Source organism: Panicum virgatum, chromosome 3K, assembly GCF_016808335.1.
Source record: "Panicum virgatum strain AP13 chromosome 3K, P.virgatum_v5, whole genome shotgun sequence".
Lineage (NCBI taxonomy): Eukaryota > Viridiplantae > Streptophyta > Magnoliopsida > Poales > Poaceae > Panicum > Panicum virgatum.
The window spans coordinates 59,693,294-59,710,032 of record NC_053138.1 but is presented as its reverse complement, the minus strand read 5'-3'; the positions used below and the strand labels follow the sequence as shown (position 1 = coordinate 59,710,032).

At 45.5% G+C, this 16,739-nt stretch overlaps 3 protein-coding genes across 6 annotated transcripts; 1 reads left to right on the top strand and 2 right to left on the bottom strand.

Moving 5' to 3' along the window:
- Window positions 1–101: 101 nt before the first annotated feature.
- LOC120699973 lies at window positions 102–6,745 on the bottom strand. The gene is made up of 6 exons (XM_039984093.1): window positions 6,013–6,745; window positions 5,417–5,493; window positions 5,061–5,103; window positions 3,909–4,035; window positions 1,229–1,439; window positions 102–791 (listed from the first exon to the last, which is right to left on the bottom strand). The coding sequence occupies exons 1-6, from the start codon at window positions 6,371–6,373 to the stop codon at window positions 360–362; spliced, it is 1,251 nt and encodes a 416-aa protein (XP_039840027.1). The 5' UTR covers window positions 6,374–6,745; the 3' UTR covers window positions 102–359.
- Window positions 6,746–10,605: 3,860 nt separating this feature from the next.
- Window positions 10,606–13,300, top strand: LOC120699971 (glutaconyl-CoA decarboxylase subunit gamma-like). Of its 4 annotated transcripts, XR_005685746.1 has the most exons (5): window positions 10,606–10,812; window positions 10,919–11,025; window positions 11,522–11,588; window positions 11,988–12,067; window positions 12,990–13,300. XR_005685746.1 is itself a non-coding variant. In XM_039984091.1 (4 exons), exons 1-3 carry the CDS (start codon window positions 10,643–10,645, stop codon window positions 11,539–11,541), a joined length of 297 nt encoding a protein of 98 aa, XP_039840025.1. In that variant the 5' UTR covers window positions 10,606–10,642; the 3' UTR covers window positions 11,542–11,588; window positions 12,990–13,300. The 4 variants fall into 4 exon arrangements, 2 of the variants coding, with proteins under 2 accessions (XP_039840025.1, XP_039840026.1); XR_005685745.1 differs by lacking the exon at window positions 11,522–11,588; XM_039984091.1 differs by lacking the exon at window positions 11,988–12,067.
- A 210-nt stretch (window positions 13,301–13,510) lies between these two features.
- Window positions 13,511–15,642, bottom strand: LOC120699968 (B3 domain-containing protein Os12g0592300-like). Its single transcript, XM_039984086.1, has 5 exons — window positions 15,559–15,642; window positions 15,316–15,435; window positions 14,552–14,981; window positions 14,149–14,387; window positions 13,511–13,917 (listed from the first exon to the last, which is right to left on the bottom strand). Exons 1-5 carry the CDS (start codon window positions 15,586–15,588, stop codon window positions 13,642–13,644), a joined length of 1,095 nt encoding a protein of 364 aa, XP_039840020.1. The 5' UTR covers window positions 15,589–15,642; the 3' UTR covers window positions 13,511–13,641.
- Window positions 15,643–16,739: the final 1,097 nt, after the last annotated feature.

Sequence of the window (16,739 nt, the reverse complement as noted above, 5' to 3'; positions counted from 1 at the left end):
AATCTAGATGTATCTTTGATTCAGAAAGGGCCACATATCTGCATTTCTTTTATAGAAAAAAAGAAAAAAACATTGTGCCATATTTGAGACATTTAATATCGTTGTGAGAACGGGCCTCCCATATCAGATATTAAACTGATATTGTCCCATGTTCGTTATTGTGGTTACATATGGTTTGGAACGTGACACAGACAACGACGATCATCTCAGCGGGGAAAGGGAAGAAACAAACAAACAAAAAAAAGACGGCGAAGATAAGGTTAGCTCGTCGGACATGGATTTCATCGGCATGGCTAACAGTCTTGACTGCAAATTAGGCTTTAAGCAGTTAATAATTAACAACAAATAATTAAACAATTTCACAAGCACTTGAGCATGGTTAGCTCGTTGGGCGCCGCCGGCGGCGACGACGACTCGAACTCGAACTCGAACTCGTCGCCGACGCGCTGCTCCATCTGCCACCCCTGCCTCCCCAGGCTCATCTCCAGGCTCGGCGGCGGCGGGGCGGGCAGTCCGACGGCCGCAAGCCGGACGCCCATGCCGCCGCCGCCGCCGCCGCTGCAGTAGTGCCGCTGCTGGAGCCGCTCCGAGCTCGAGACCGTGTCGTCGCCGCTGCTGCTCGTGTTGTTCGCCGGCGACGGCCATCGGAAGAGGCCGCTTCCGGCGTGGTGATGATCATGGGGTGGTGGCGGGGATGATGGTAATTTCTCCCGAGCCTGCTCGTCCGCGAGATGATGAACAGCAACGGCACCTCCTTCTCCGAGATGATCTTGTTCTCCTCCCTTTGATCCCTGCATGTACATTGTACATGATGAATGAAACAAATTCCAATACCAATTTCTATGTAAATATTTTCTCATGATGATTCTTGTTTGAATTATACATACCATCAAACTTAAGCTTAAAATTTGTTCAGTTGTTTGGGTTATTGAAGGTCAAAGGCTCAAAGCTAAAAAATGCTTGGCCTACTACTCCATCAAAATCTTCTAGGTTAATGTTTGTACTATGACATGACCTAATCAATGTATAGCAGCAACATTCATGATATCCTCTTTGCCTCCAAGAAGGACGAACAAGATAAATGCAGTACTGGTATTGAATTGCTTGCACTTGCAGCACCTGATCTAAATTAAACCGGAAATTGAATGCTGTGCATGCGGTCGTGATCCGTATAAATTCCTTGTTTTTAAGATGTGTGCGGCAGCCAATGCAAGAGTATTAACACTACCTGCTGCTGCTGGCATTGCTCCTCCGTCGTCGTCAAGAGGCGATCAGCTGCAGGCCGCAGGCGGCATGGCGGTGGCTGCAGCGTCAGTTCATCGCTGCCGCAGCTCTGGAGCCGCTGGTGGGCGCGGATCCAAGCGCAAGCGGCCACTGCTGCTTCTTGATGATCCAGCCGCCGCCGCTGCTGCTGCTCTCCTGATGGAGACCGTGACCTCCTGCATCAGCAGTAACTCGCATCAAATAAATCATCAATGTTGCCAGGAGTAGAAGCAGTAAGTAGCCATCAGTAATCTCTCTCGTCTCCTAACCATCACTTCAGCAAATACAATTGATGTTATTAAATAATGTACTAGTAAGAAAACTTATTTCCTTTTTTAAAAAAGAAATAAAGTTCCTATCAAGGAGCCAAAAAAATAACCCTAGAGAATCTTATTATTTTGAAATATTTATTGAAATCAGTAGTAAATAATAATGAATTAGGCTCATTGTTTCCGTCTCGCAAAATAGTCAAGGGGTCATGAAATTAGGCTCATTATATTCGTCTCAAAATAGTTTAGGGGTTATAGAATGAATTTTATCAATAATCTACATTTAATACTCTTAAATATCAAGATTTCGGAGGGTTTTTTTAGCCCAAACAGGGCCATAGTGTGTAAGAAAACTTAGATGCTTAAAAGCTACTAAAACCCTAATGAGATTAGCTACTAAAACCCTAAATGAGATTAAGGAAGGGCATCTAGGCGATGGGGCCGGGGACACGCATCTGAATCCTGAGGAGGTAGGCCTGCTGGGAACACATCCATGCCTTCAATCAATCGATCGGTCAGTATTCAGTCCTATTGGCCTGCAGGTCAGGTTAGCTGCCAAGTGGCTTGTCCATGCTCGCCACTACGACTGTTCAAGCCGGCCGGGCCGCCGCAGCAGGCTTTTCCCGCGGTCAAGGCCGATGGCGAGCCGCCGCTTGTCTCGTAGCGCCCGTCGCCACGAGAGATTCCCACCGGCACCGGCACCGGCGCGACGCCGGTAGGGCCGGGCCGGCCACGGCCAGCAGAGGGACAATTGATCGATATGCATGGATCTGATCTGAACATGTCGACCCATCCATCTCCTTCCTTCCTAGGGAGTACCTGATCATTGGCTATCAGCAGCCACATACTAGCAACAGCAACACTAGGATCGGAGGAGCTAGCTGCTAATACCAACACTGATCTGACGATGCTATAGCAGATTAGCAGTGAGGGTCTCTGAAGGATGGGGGGCCCTCTGCTAGTCTGATACCTCCCTCCCTGCCCTGACTGCCCTGAGAGGGAAGCATCAAGCATGGACGCGTGCGGAGAAGGGTTGGGAGGAGAGGCCCGGGACCGGGAGGGAGTAGATAGTCTTCCTGTGCATCATGACCATTCCTGAACCGCAGTGTTCGCATGCATGCATGCTAAACAAGCAGCCAGCCTCTTGCTGCTTTTCTTCTGATCCATCTTGTGTGTCCCCCTCCTGCGGGCTCCTTTGTACAAAGCTTGATGCCTCCATGCATGCTCGGGAAATTTTTGTTCACACCAGACCTCTCTTTTTCTATCGCTCTGCACTAGTCGTCTGTTCTGCACCAGAGGATCAGTACAAGCTTGAAGCGTGCATGAGAGTTTGAAATGAGGAGCATGCTGAAAAATGGGTGCAGGAGGAGGGCGTGGCGGTTTCAGAGTTGCAGTACGGCAGGCATGGAGAAAACGTCACACCTGGATACCTAGGCTTGCTAGTCTTGGCATGCTTGCTCTTTCTCAGAGATGTTACCAAAATAAAAGGGAGAGAGAGAGAGAGAGAGGAAGATGCTGATGACTGACTGATGAGTGTGATCGATGACAAAATATGATGGAAATTTTCATTTCGAGCTGAAAAGGAGCTCATGATCGATCCAAAGGCAGGCCAAAGGCTGCAGTGCTGCGAGCAAGCGCATAGGGATCAGAGAAACATGGACGCACGGCAAACTATCATGGCTTTGGTTGCTGCTTCAATTTCAATTAATTAGCACGTGTCAGAGATGGACCAAAAAACTTCAGTTCCTGGTCAATTTCGTTCTTATTTTAGAGTTTTTTTACATGGAACAAAAGAGTGGTTCTAATATCCCAAAAAAATGAGGCTTTAAGGATGAGGAATTTCTCTTTTTTGTAAATTGTGTTTTTCCATTTGTTTTGTGAACGATGAAGTCATAAAACACAAGATGTTTGGTTATTTCCCTTTCCTTGAACTTATATAGGAGTAGTAGAAGCTGAGCTACCAATAAACTACACCACCAATAATAAACCTAAAACCTTGGACTAAAGGACACAGCTAGAAACCTGGATCATATACAGTCCAAAGTCCAAACGGACTGCCATCGATCGACTAGAATAATGCAGTCAAAGTCATCTAGATCCTGCCATCACACTTCACTAGTTTCCATTCGGCCGTATCCCCATGCATGTACACAAGGGCATGCATCCACATGCATCAGTATAAAATATAATGAAGATCACTGTGGCCTGAATGCACTTACACATTCAGACTTGTGCAGACGACACAGAGACCGAGAGAAGGAAACAAAACATGCGTCATATTTGTACAATATAAATACAGATTTGTAAGTACTTGTATTACTCAATGTGGTACTAGAAATAATTATTTTTGGCAAAAAGAAAATGTAATGTGCTAACCTAGCAGTATCGTTGTTGAAGGTAGTGGCGGTGTTGACCGAGCTGTTGCTGTTGAAAACATCAAAGCCATCCACTTCGCCAGCAGCACCTCTTCTCAGAAAGGCCATGTCTCTGGCCTGCCCATGGCCTGCAACACATGATACTTGCATATGTCTCATCACATACATTGCAAACTGAAAACAACACACACACACACATATACTCCCTCCATCCATTTTTATAAGGCATGGTATAATATGGCACGATCTTCTAAATAACACTTTGATCATTCATTTATCATATATTATATCTTTTATAGTTATAAACTTATAATCATTGTAAAGTATATTTGATTATGAATCCAATCATATAAAGTTTATATTATAAAAATTAAAAATTATTAGTCAAATTTTTGGTCAAAGATTGCAAAGTTTGAATCTTGATATGCATGTGCGCCTTATAAAAGTAGATGGAGGGAGTATATGGGTTACATACAGTGCTACCACTACTACAGATCGGGCCATTTGTCCTGGTTCCAAAGGGCTATTTGTCCCAGTTTTGGAACCGGGATTCGGTCGCCGGGACAAAAGACCTGGAGGCTTTTGTCCCGGGTGGTAGAATCGGGACAAAATGTCCCTCGCGCTAAAAAATATTTGCGCCCTGCGGGATTCGAACCCAAGACCTATTGCCTAGCGCATGGCTTCCGTACCAACTCACCTAAGTAGTACATGTGACTCAATAAAGAATAACTCCTTTTTGAACTATCACGTGGAGGGGCCTTTTGTCCGGGTTGGTGTTACCAACCGGGATAAAAGGGTTGGGCCTTTTGTCCTGGGTGGAGCCACCAACCGGGACAAAAGGGGGACCTTTTGTCCGGGTTGGTACCTCCAACCGGGACAAAAGGCTCATGTCTCCCCCGCTGGCCCGGCTAGCCTTTGGACCCGGGACAAAAGCCACCTATTGTCCCGAGTCCAAAGGCAACCGGGACAAATGGCCTGGAACAAAGGCCTATTCTGTAGTAGTGTACGGTACTAGCTGATGAGATCTATGGCTGTGTTTCGTGGGACTTCAGTTGGTGAACATCCTATGCATGCCAATAATTCAGCACTGTTTATGGGCAGTGCCAGGACATTTAGGATCTAGCTAGGCAAGATGTGTGTGTTAATTTGTTACCTGCAAAGCATGATCTGTCTGTGCCCTTCACTGCCCTGTACATCTGCAGGAAAAGAAAGATACATGGATGTGTCAAGACTGGCAAGCTTATTCCTTGTGTGCCATATGGTTTTAGTCTTGAAGCATGTGTAATAAAGATAATTAGCCGTGTGATGCGTGTATATTTAAATGAGTTGGAGGACAAAAATGACAACAGGTACTTGGTATCAGCTAGCAACTAGAATCTAATAAGGTATGAAACAGGGTATGTGAACACGTCTTTTTTTCTAATTTTATTTAGTTGGTTGTGATGAGAGACTAGTACTTGCTTGGCAGTGAAAGTGTTATACATGCTTGCAAAAGAGAAGAAGCCTTGCCTGGAGGTGGCTCTTGACATGTGCTAGTGTAAGATCCTTCACGTTCATCAGTTCCAATACTGACTTTGGTGTTGCTCCTAGAAGTTGCAAACAAAAATCAAAGCGAAAGAAGTTTCAGAACCAAGAATATGCACATGCATGGAGGAAGAATAAAATAATAGAATAAACTCTCAGCTTGCACGAAAGTAAGAAAAATCTTCTTTATATTTTTATTACGAATGAATGGAAGATATATACATAATTAAGGTTAAAATCTTCTTGCAACAGGAAAGTAAGAAAACCAAATTACTAGAAGAGCTAATTTATGCTAAAATTTGCGCATTAAATCCTTAAACATAGGTAATATATTCAAGGAAAATAGTACGCGTGATACTTAAATTATCTTCAGCGTTCTCAATAATTCAATCATTATCCTAGTAGAAACTCAAAATCTCGAAGTAGCAAATTATAGTTAGCAATAAACCAAACACACTAATTTAAGCACCGACAAATTAAGAACAACTCCAAGAAAATTAGCAGCAAGGGCAAGATATCGGAAACCCCATCAAAGAATTCAGGTACATGCATGTGCCGTGCTAATTGTGCTCTGAACATACTCTCATGGCCGCCAAGGAGCTCGACGGCGTGCACGAAGTGCGCGTGCAGCGCGGTGGTCCACCGCATCCGCGGAGCCCTGGCGCTCCTCCTCCCTCCGCCGGCGCCGCCCGAGCTCTTCTTGAACCCGTGGGCCGTCTGGCTCGGCTGGTGCAGCCGGCGCTGCTGCTGCTGCACCTGCTGGAGGCCGCCGTGCCGCTGCGCAGCCGCGTCGCCCGTCTTCATCACCGCCGGCGGAGGCGCTGCAGCCATGTCGAGCTCTAGCCCCAGCAGCAGCAGCCTCGGCTCCACGGCCTGCATCTCGCCGCCGGCTTCTGCTGACGACGGAGGGCTGATGTGGAGGGAGAGATCAGGAGTTGCCATCGTCGTCGCCCTGCGAGTCCTCCTGATGCTGGGGAAACTGCAATCTTGTTGCAACGAGCCAACGATGAGCTCGAGCCGAAGTTCTTGGGTGTTGCAAGCTAAGGAGGAAGAAAATTAAAGGAGCTGAGAGAGAGAGGTAGTGGAATTGAGTGATTAGGTCATGAGTGGCATATCATTCTTGTATGGGGGTTTGCGTTTGATCGAGCGTGTGTGACGACTGGTGTGGAGAGATAGAGGGGAAGAGGGAGAGGTTACATGTATAGGAGCTAGAGAGAGAGAAGATGATGCTACCCTACTATAGTGTAGTACTGTAAAGACATGGATGGTGATGGAGAGAAAGATGGGATTGGCAGTGTCCAAACCTCCCAGGTAGGGGAATAAAATGAGAGAGAGAGAGAGAGAGAGAGAGAGAGAGAGAGAGAGAGAGAGGTGCAGTTAAAGAAATCAGAGGAATAATGCCTAGAGAGAGAAAGGGTAGAGAGGGGCTCAGGTTGCATGAAATGGGAAAGGGGAGACAGAGAGCGGTTGGAGTGTGATATGCTCTAACGGATCTCACTGTGAGCGCCATGCGTCCCACTGTGCACAATTTAATACCCGTTTCCCACTGAATTGACCAAGGTTTGATAGAGGTCCTGTTATATCATGCATGAATGCGCGTTGAACGTTACAAATTCATTTAAAAAGATGCATATTTTGTTGAAGTACAAGTGAATTGTCAAATATAGGATTTGGGATTGGTTTCGGTTGCTCTTCATCGGTCAAAGGTTGGTAGATTCTAAAAGAAAATCAGGTGGTAGAAAGAATGGTTCTTGTCGAGATTGTTTTCAATTCCTTGTGGAGTAAAACCTCTCGACTTTTTTTTAGACGTGGATATTTTTCAGCTAGCAGCCTTCTAAAGCCACCGAAGCTGCACTATTCATTTCTTAAAAAAGAAAAGAAAAGAAGCTGCATTATTCTTCTCCAAGCAAGCAACACTTGAGGCTTGAGTATGTAGTGTTGCAATCAGCTGATTGTGATGGACCAAAAAGCCGGCATACATGCAATTAAAAACGAGAAAGGGAATGAAGTGAAATGGTACCACTCTATGCATCCTCCGATCCATCGATCTCTACCCAACAACCATAAAACACAGCTGCATCATCATTTGTGCCCTAAATCAAACTGTAACAATTGCAAGCATGGACAGTCCACTAGCTAGACTACTGCCAGTAGAGTGGAATTGATGAGCTGCATGCATGCGAGGGTTAGAACTGCAGACCAGTTGGGTCAGAGATGGGACTTGCATTGGGGCGTGTCAATCTATTGCACACAGTGGGAGCTGTCTGAGAGACGCATGGTAGGAGAGCTAGGGAAGTGGGCTTTGACGTGAGAGGTAAATTATTGAGCTGGAAAAGGGGTGAAGGAACCGAGAATATCCAACGAACCAACGAGCACGACGAAGGGCACAGCAAACAACAACGAGAAGAAACATCACGCGTTTTCTTTCAAAAAAAGAAAGAAAGAAACATCACGCGTTGGAGATCGGTGACGGCCGGGCACGTCTGTCCATGGATAACTACCTGACAAGCATAGCATAGGACTCTGACCTGATGATTTTATAACTTGTTCAGTGTTCACAACTGTTCCATTCCTATACTTGAGTTCAAGCAAAGTATCAGCAGCTCACTTAAGCATGCATCTAACTCTTTACCATTCATTTTGACAAAGGCTGCAAGAAAGCATTTTATTTGCAACAATAATCTGTATATAGTGTGATCTGATCCGGTGCCTGTCCATCAAAAGACAATGCAAGCCTTAATGGACAAATTTGATCCACCTAATTTAAATGATATCATAGCCGGTGTAGCCCTGCAAACGAGCATGGGAGTTCAACTTTCTCCGGACATAGTCGTCCTGCATGTCATCATGGCAAAAGTTGTTCACTTCTCTCTCTCTCTCTCTCTCTCTCTCTCTCTCTCTCTAACTCATTGAGATGTTTTTCTTCTGAAACCGCGCAACTTTCTCCCTCTCACTCATTCACCTCCTGATCAGCTAGCTCAGCTGAATGTTTCGGCATCTTCTGACTACGACCTTGAGTGAAAGGCACTACTACTCCACTCACATTTTTTCCATTTTAGGTGTAGGAGAACATCATATGAGGTGCACATTAATTAAAATGTGCTCACATCATTATAATATTGTTTCTCCACGATTATTATTCACCTTCCTTCACTTAATCTTTATTAAAATATAAAATAAATATTTCCTAAAAATAAATATAAAATGAATAGGTAATAATGACGTGTGCACACACGTCACTACGCGTTGCATGCGGTGCACACACTATTATCCTTGGCTATATGCCAGCCCAGATATAATTTTGCTGACCGTATGAATTTTAATGCTGGGTTTTTGTCTGTCATGAAAATTTGAGTTAATTTTCGGCAGTGGCAAGGAAGCAAACAAAGATATATCTACCTTTCAAAGAATAAATTTATCCATAATATCTTTCTAGATCTCATTCTTCCAAGTACGACAGTGATGCCATTTGGAATGTAGTTTAATTAGCTCGCTAACTGGGATTGCAATTGTGGGACAGGAGCATGCATGCAGTGATGAGAGGAATATTCCATATGATTGAATAATGGGGGGAATTTTATTTTATTTTATATGTTTAGAACCTTGCGTATGCTTGCATTGGCTCTATATGATACCCAACAACAATTGTACATATTTCTAGGTCTTGTAGCTAGTTAAGCTCTAGAACATGTGGAATGGTCTCCGGAATGTTAAAAGGGGACAAGTTTGTTTAAAATTTCTTTGTTGCTTCTGTAAAATTTGGGAGGAAGAAACAAACAAATCCAACAATTGGGAGTTGGGCATGGGGAGTAGCTAGGGGACAGGTTCTGAGATGCACTATGCATTTTTTGGGTGAATAATAATGTTGGTTTGATTGAAAAGGGCACTCTATCCAAGAGCTAGCTGGGGCTTTTGGTCTCTTGCATATATACAAGGAATAAAAGAAGAAAGAGATGTGCCAACCCCCAGGAGGGGACATGCAGCAAGTTGGAATTATCAGAGGGAGAGAATGAGAGAGACTGGAGGCTTCACCACAGAGTAGCAAATGGAGGCAGTACTGCTCTAGTAGTGAAGCTGCTAGCCATGAACAAGTTAATCCTTGGGAGCATGCCATGTCACCAGACAGGATGCTCCATCTTGGTTGGAAGCATGCTTTTGGTTGTGATGAATTGTCCACATTGCCTCCCAGCTGCACAATTGGAGGCTTCTGGCTCTCTCTTTCCTACATATATATACTTCGGGTTACTTTTCTTGGGTAATTAGTATTGCAGTCATGCTTGTAGGAAATGTAATTTTTTTGAACACATGCTTATATAGGAAATGTTATAGTTGGTGTCTTAGAGCAACTCCAGCAGGTTGAGCAAATGTGCTTCTATATGAAGATTTAGTCGGTGGACATCAAAAATCAATCTCCAGCAGGGGAGCAAATGGGCTGATATTTTGGTAGGCCTTCCAAATTTCTCCCTCCACCCACCCAATTTGGTGGCCCTCTATTTGGGCTGCCAACTATGGGCCCTCTATAGAAACCCAATTTACTCGGCCTGCTGGAGTGGAAGCCCATATTGGGGTGAGTAATATTTAGAAGTGGGTTCTAAATAGATATTTGCTCACTCAAATTTAGAAGCTCTACTGGAGTTGCTCTTATCGTCGTACCAATCAAGCACTCTACCTGATATTTACAGCGTTATAAATTAACTACCTATAATAATAAAATTTGAAAGCCGCCTCCAACTAACTAAGCCATAGAAATTTCATACGACGACGACTGATCTTATCTTATATAAACTAGTAGAAAACTAAATTAACCCTTTCATTTCAAATTTCAAAACCACCCTAAAACTGTGATAAAAGTTGCAGCAACCTCCACAAGAGATTCCTATGAACTTAATTTTATTTCTTGGGGGTAATATGACCTCATCCCCTCCCTTTTGCTGCAACAGCCCTACAAATTAGGAAAGGAGAGCAAGATTACCGGAGTAACTAGGTCCCTATGCTTAGCAATAAACTTTCGAAAATACTAGGTGTTTATCTCTTGTTTCCCTGAAGCGCAAGAATCCATCTCGCAACGAAATGGGGGCCCAACTTCTGAAGAATCCGGCCCACTGCATCTCCCCAGTACCTTGCCTGATAAATAAAACCCTAAACCCTCACCGCCGCCACCGTCTCCCCCCCCTCCTCCCACCCCCCCCCCCCTCCTCCGAAACCCTAGCCATGGCGTGGCGCGGCCACGCCACCCGGACCGTCCTCGCGGCCGCGCGCCGCCCGGCCCCCGCGCCAGCCGCCGCGGCCGCGCGCCTCCGCGCCCCGCCCCCGTTCGCGGCCCCGCGCCGCCGCGTCCCGTCCGCCTTCACCACCTCCTCCGCGCCGCTCCCGTCCGCGCGGTAAGCAATGGGGGCACTCCACCCCCACTCCCCGCGCAGAGCCACGGAGCGCTACGGCGGTGATCTGACCGGTCGGATGGGGGCCGTCGTGGTTTCGTGTGCGCAGGTCTCTGGCGTCGTTGATGGGGTCCCCGGTGACGGCGGCGGCGGTGATGGTGCGCCTCACGGCGCACCCGGGGGCCAGCGCGCGGGCCTGCTGCGAGCTCTCGCAGGGTAACGTTCTTCCGCTGCACTTGTTAAGATAGCCGATCAAGTTTGTACTCGTGCATTGCATAATCTGACTTTAAAGACCGCACCTTTAGTACCACCTAGATAGATGCCGCTCTGAATTTTTGTGTTGTAGCGTTGATCTGTGCTTGTGTCTGTTGATAGCCTAGGAAATTCACTTGGGCTACTAAATGGATGTCTGTTGTAGATGCATTTAGCCACTGAACTGTTTCATGGTTTGAAACAAGAGTGGCTTAGGAATAGATAGTGGTGGTACTTAAAGTGAACCTAGTTATGTTGTTGATTGCATGGTATTTGAATAATTGGAATTAGGATCATAAAACAACAGTGTCTAATAAAAACTCTTAGCTTCCACTTTTAAAGTTGAACTTCGAGCAATGCAGCGGCGCACTAGGGGTTATTGTAATGTGTCCTTTATTTGCTACTCTTACAACAAAGTCAGTGGAGCTGATTTAAGGAGATTAAAATTGGGATTTTATAGGGAGTGGGAAAGATGGTTGATGCTGGAGGCTGCACAACTTGATGGGGACCTTGCGTCCTAGAATGATGTAGGTCCCCCTTTTCCCAATTCTTTTCCCCATTTCCCATTGAATCCTCAATTACACAAGTATATTTGACTAGTTATAAGTTGGGAGTTACTCTGAATATAGGAAGAACATCGAGTGCTTCGTTGGCTGTTAGAACACTATTGCTTGGATGCCTTTCTTGTGTCATGATTCTTCATCAGCCTTTGTATGCTGCATTCCTTGTACCATCATTCTGAAGCATGAGAACCCTACACTGATGCAGATTTATCTATATCTGACATTTAGAGTTTGGTTTTATGCTAATTTGAACTAAATTTGCTCCATTGCACCACTGTTCCTTTGTATTTGTACTGGAATAAGACAAATGTTTGCACAATATCGAAATTTTAGTTGATTGAGGGTATGGTTGGGATTTGTTAGGAGCTGGAAAAGATGGGTGATGCAAGAGAGGCCATTGTAGAGCCTGCCAAAGGTGCTGATTTGAAGCATGTACTCCTTTGGTAATCCTGATTTTCTCATTCATCAACTCCTAAGCCGGACTTTTGACAGAATTGAACCCATTAGTAATTCACTGCGAAACATTTCATCAGATTTAATGACAAATCAGAATCATCCTGTAGTGCCAACGGCATAAGTCACGCAACCTATGTATAATATATCCTATTTTTGTTGGATGTCTATTTTTTATGCTTATTTTCTGCCAGTAAGCCCCCCCCCACCACCACTCACACACACACACTCATTGAAAGTGTGTGACAGTTGTGTTTCAGCTCGTTATAGAAAAAGAAATACTCACCGGTCAATAGGGCCCAGTTCAAAACATCACATGTTAAGGAAAAAACAGATGCGCCATGACCAGATCAGGTGCTAGCTTTTCCATTCAGCCAGCAGCTTCTATAGCTGCATAGCTCCTGCAGCTCGCCACAGGCTTCCTTCCTCCACTGATCTCATCCCCCCCCCCCCCCCCCCCAAAAAAAAAAAAAAACTAATTGTTCCTATGTTTCCAAAGTGATGAATGTATTCAGTCCTTTCTGTTGCTCTTTGATTACACTTGAAGGTTGTCCTCCTTTGCTGGTGTCTAATATAGTTCACATTGTTTCAACTGTCTTGAGATTTATTCTCTTTGACTTTGTTTATTTGAGGTTTGTACTGTTTGTGTCAGTGGTACTTCATCTTGATTGCTCAAATGTGGAGCAACAAGAATCTCTCGTGATCCTATGCTTACCGTGTGCCCTGATCCTATTTGTGCCTTGATGTTTCATTTTTTGTATTCCTGAGCCCAGAAGGATTTTCAGATTTCTCCTTTTGCCGTTCTTGATGCCACATAATTTTCTCCATTTGCAGTTCGTTATCTCATATTATTACAGTAATGTTGAATTTTTCTGAGCCTTTGCTTATCAATGTGATGCTGCAATTTTGCAGGTACTTGAAGCTGTTGTGTAGATTCCATCCTTTTGAAAGGATAAAAGAGATATCTTTTGGAAAGCTATTCTGGCATTTCATCCACTGCAAAGTTAGATGACTTTACCCAGCAATAGTCAGTTTCCTCCTTAGGTTTCTAGATTAGACTGAAATAAATTTTATGCTACATGGCATGTCCGTGGACTTGTATTTTCTTTCTACGGTTTGTGATACCATACCATACATCTGCTGAGATTCTTTGGTGTCAAATTTCAGTTGACCTGTTAAATTATAGTGTTACTACCATGGTACTGCCTTTGTACCTTTGCATATGAGGTGTCAGCGTAATTTGCATTATCATCTGGAGTTACTTATCATTCGTTGATGAGGACACTAATCTGGGATTCTGCATTTCGCTATTCCAGAGATGTTTCAGTGTCCCATATTGCTTACAGTCAGTTGTTGGCCTCTGGAAAGTTTGTCTCCAGAATTGCTCATGGATATTGATGAAACAATTTGCTTAGGAAAAACATTCACGCATATGACTGAGTTCATGAGATCATGGCAGGCACCAGGGCCTACTTTGAGTTGAAGTTTTTCAGTGGCACATACGGACATAAAATACAGCACAACATTACACATGATACAACATAGCAAACCAGGGTACATGAACTTAGGCCACCATCACAAACCTTCCATCAACCTTCCTGAGGACATGGACGACCATTGTTGTCATCCTCGTGCCTTTCATCAGCTCGAAGATGCAGATGTAATCCTTCCGCAGCCTGTTGTCGCGGACGAACTTGACCCAGCGGTGGCAGTTGAAGCCTCTGGTGTGGCTCGCATGGTAGTACCTGACATACCACTTGTCTTTCCTCCTTGGTCTGAGCAGCAGGATGTCATGGGATCTTCCCTCAAGGTGATTTGCAGCAAATTCATGGTGGATGGTCTGCATTGCAAAGGCAGAACTGATTCAGCACTGACTGCAGTTAAGCATAGAACTGTAGGATTGCAGTCAGAGTGCCAGACATCAGCTACAAAGTTCACAATACTGACTACTGATTATATGTAAACCTCTAAAACAGACTGCAAATTGATGTAACCAATTAGGTACAAATCAGTGAAGATGAAACAAATATCTACGCAATTGTGGTCCTAATAGTTGAATATATGAACTGACCAGCAAGTTGTTCCTGTGCCCAACATGGGTCTTGTGCAGGACAGCCACAAATGCTGGATTGCCTGGTTGAATCGAGGCCAAACCGAATATCTGATCCCGTTCATCACCAGTTAGGTTGCTGGCAGACCTTGAGTAGTAGTAATTGGAATCGCAAAGCCTGTCGTCGCTCTGCTCGTCATTGCTGATGGGCTCTGGCTTGATATGGTAGCTGCAACTGGCTGGAGATTCAGGTTCTTTCCCTGTAAAAAAAATGTGACCGAGTAAAACACATTATTGATTGCACATGATGAAAGCTGTATATGAACTTAATAACTGAATGCACACAGCTTTAACCCAGCGCTGTCAAACTTCAAAACAGATGTCTGTGAGTGTGAGGATACCACAGATTTGTACTACTACTTACTTGGTTTAGTCTTGCCACTCATCTTCTTTGAAGTAGATGCTTTGTGTGGGGATCCAATGAGGCGCAACGGCATTCTTAAATCATCTGAATCACTTAAAGTGCAGTACTCAACGTGTTGATCCACTATGCCATCGAAGTGCTTGTGCATACAAGGACCCTTTTTACTGGTGAAGAAACAAGGCACTTTCTCACAGCCACTGGCGTCGAAGATCTGGACATCAAAGGAATAGTTGCCACTGCGTGTGAAGATGAGGAGGTCGTTCTCTTGCAGCTCATTTGCTTTGGCAAAATTATCCCATCCCGACATGAACAACAGCTCATCAGCATTCTTGGCAACCTCGATGAACCATGTTTTGCCATCGGGTGCTTTCAGGTTTAACCCTTTAGGGACCTGCTCATTTAGATTGCTCACAAACTTCCTTGGTATGCTCTAGGATAAAAACAGGAGGCAGAGAATACAATTAGGTTGCCTTTGGGGGAATATGGTGTCAATAACTTGATTATGTCTAATATAAAGAAATCTATGTCCAGTTGGAAAATCAGTGACTAATGTAAACTATGGATAACTGTTCATATAAAAAAGAAGTGTCCATAGACTCATCCTTGGGGGTATAACATAAACCACAAGTGTGTCCTTTCGCAACACCTATCCAGCAACAAAACCAGAAAAAAAATCTCCAAATTTTCACAAGCACAGTTAAGTAATGCACATGACATTGCACAACATGAACAGCTATCAACTTCGGAGGACAATGGATACTTACAATGCCCTGTGCAAAATCTCCGGTCATGAGCTTGAAGAAACGGACCTTGCTTGCAACCATGTGTTCGAGGTAGTAGTGATCTTGCCACTTCCTGCAGCTCTCACACCCCTGGTGAATCATCTGCAATGCAAAAACAGAGCGTTGTCGCAGCACAAATCTTGCAAAGTTTCTATGGAAATATATTTGTCGCAAAGCATTCACATTTGATGGATGGAAGGAGATGAAGGTAGAAAGAGTACTCACCTTGCTCATCCTGCATTCTCTGGAAGGCATAGATGCTCTCTGTTCACCTTGATGTTAACGAGGGAGTGTTTTGATATAGGTGAGACTTGAGAGGAGTTATTACTGGCTACTGTGAGATTGGACAAATGCTTTCGTTGGAGGTTGGTGACAAACTGTTCATGTCTCTTGGCTCTTGCCCTTGGTCACTGACAATCGGGTCAGGGTAGCTGATGCACTTGGATTACCTTATTTTCATTGTTTTGGGCGATGAGCACTAGATGTTGTTTGCCTCATCTTGGGGGAAGAAAAAGTTGGCAGTAAGTGCGGTGAACAGTGAACAAAACTTTATTTCCTCTTGCTGCTACTTCTGTCACAGCCCAAAGAAAAAAAAAGGGGAAAAGAAAAAATAATAATAAATCGCGCCCCGGGCCCACCTGTCAGCCCCTTCCCTCTCTCCTCTCTGTTTTCCGCTCGGCGCGCCGCGGCACGCGTCGCCCGTCGCCGGCGTCGATCCTCGTTCCACGTGCTGGCAATCCTCGCGTGCCGTGCTGCCTCTTCACTCTTCTCCTCCCCTCTCCTTATCCGCGTCGAGCTCGGCCCCGTTCCCCCGCAAACCCTAGCTCCCTCCTCCATTGCCGTCGCCGCCGAGCTTCCTCCCCGCCGCCGATTCGCCGCCTCCGGTGAGCGCCGCCCCAATTCCTCGCTTGGGGAGCTTCCTCGCATCGCCGTCCTCCGATTTTGCCCCTAACCCGGCCCTCTCTCCCTCCCTGCAGAGCCGTCGGCGAGCGCCGCCGCCCCTGCTCGTCGCGCGCCGGTCCGCCGCCGCTCCTCGCCTGCATCACCGCCGGTGAGGCTCGCCGCCACCTCCTCGTCCCCATGCGCATCTTCCTTGGCCCGCTCTGGCCCTGCCTCGCCGCGCCGCCTCGTGCTGCCGCCGCCGTCGCCGCGCGTGCCGTGGCTGCGCCCCTGGGGGGCGGGTCAAGGCTGCTGGCCTTGCCTTGACCCAGCCTGGTGGGCATCTGGCCCGTGGGCCCGGCCTGTCAGCCGCTGGGCTGGCCGGCTGGGGTACCTCTAGTGTTTTCAAACGAGTTTAGTTAAGCAGTAATCTTGCAAAATTTGTAGAAATTCGTGTATAGACCCAAAAATTGTGAAACTTGTTTTGTTAGATTCCTCTAGCTGATATATACTTAGGAAAAATATTG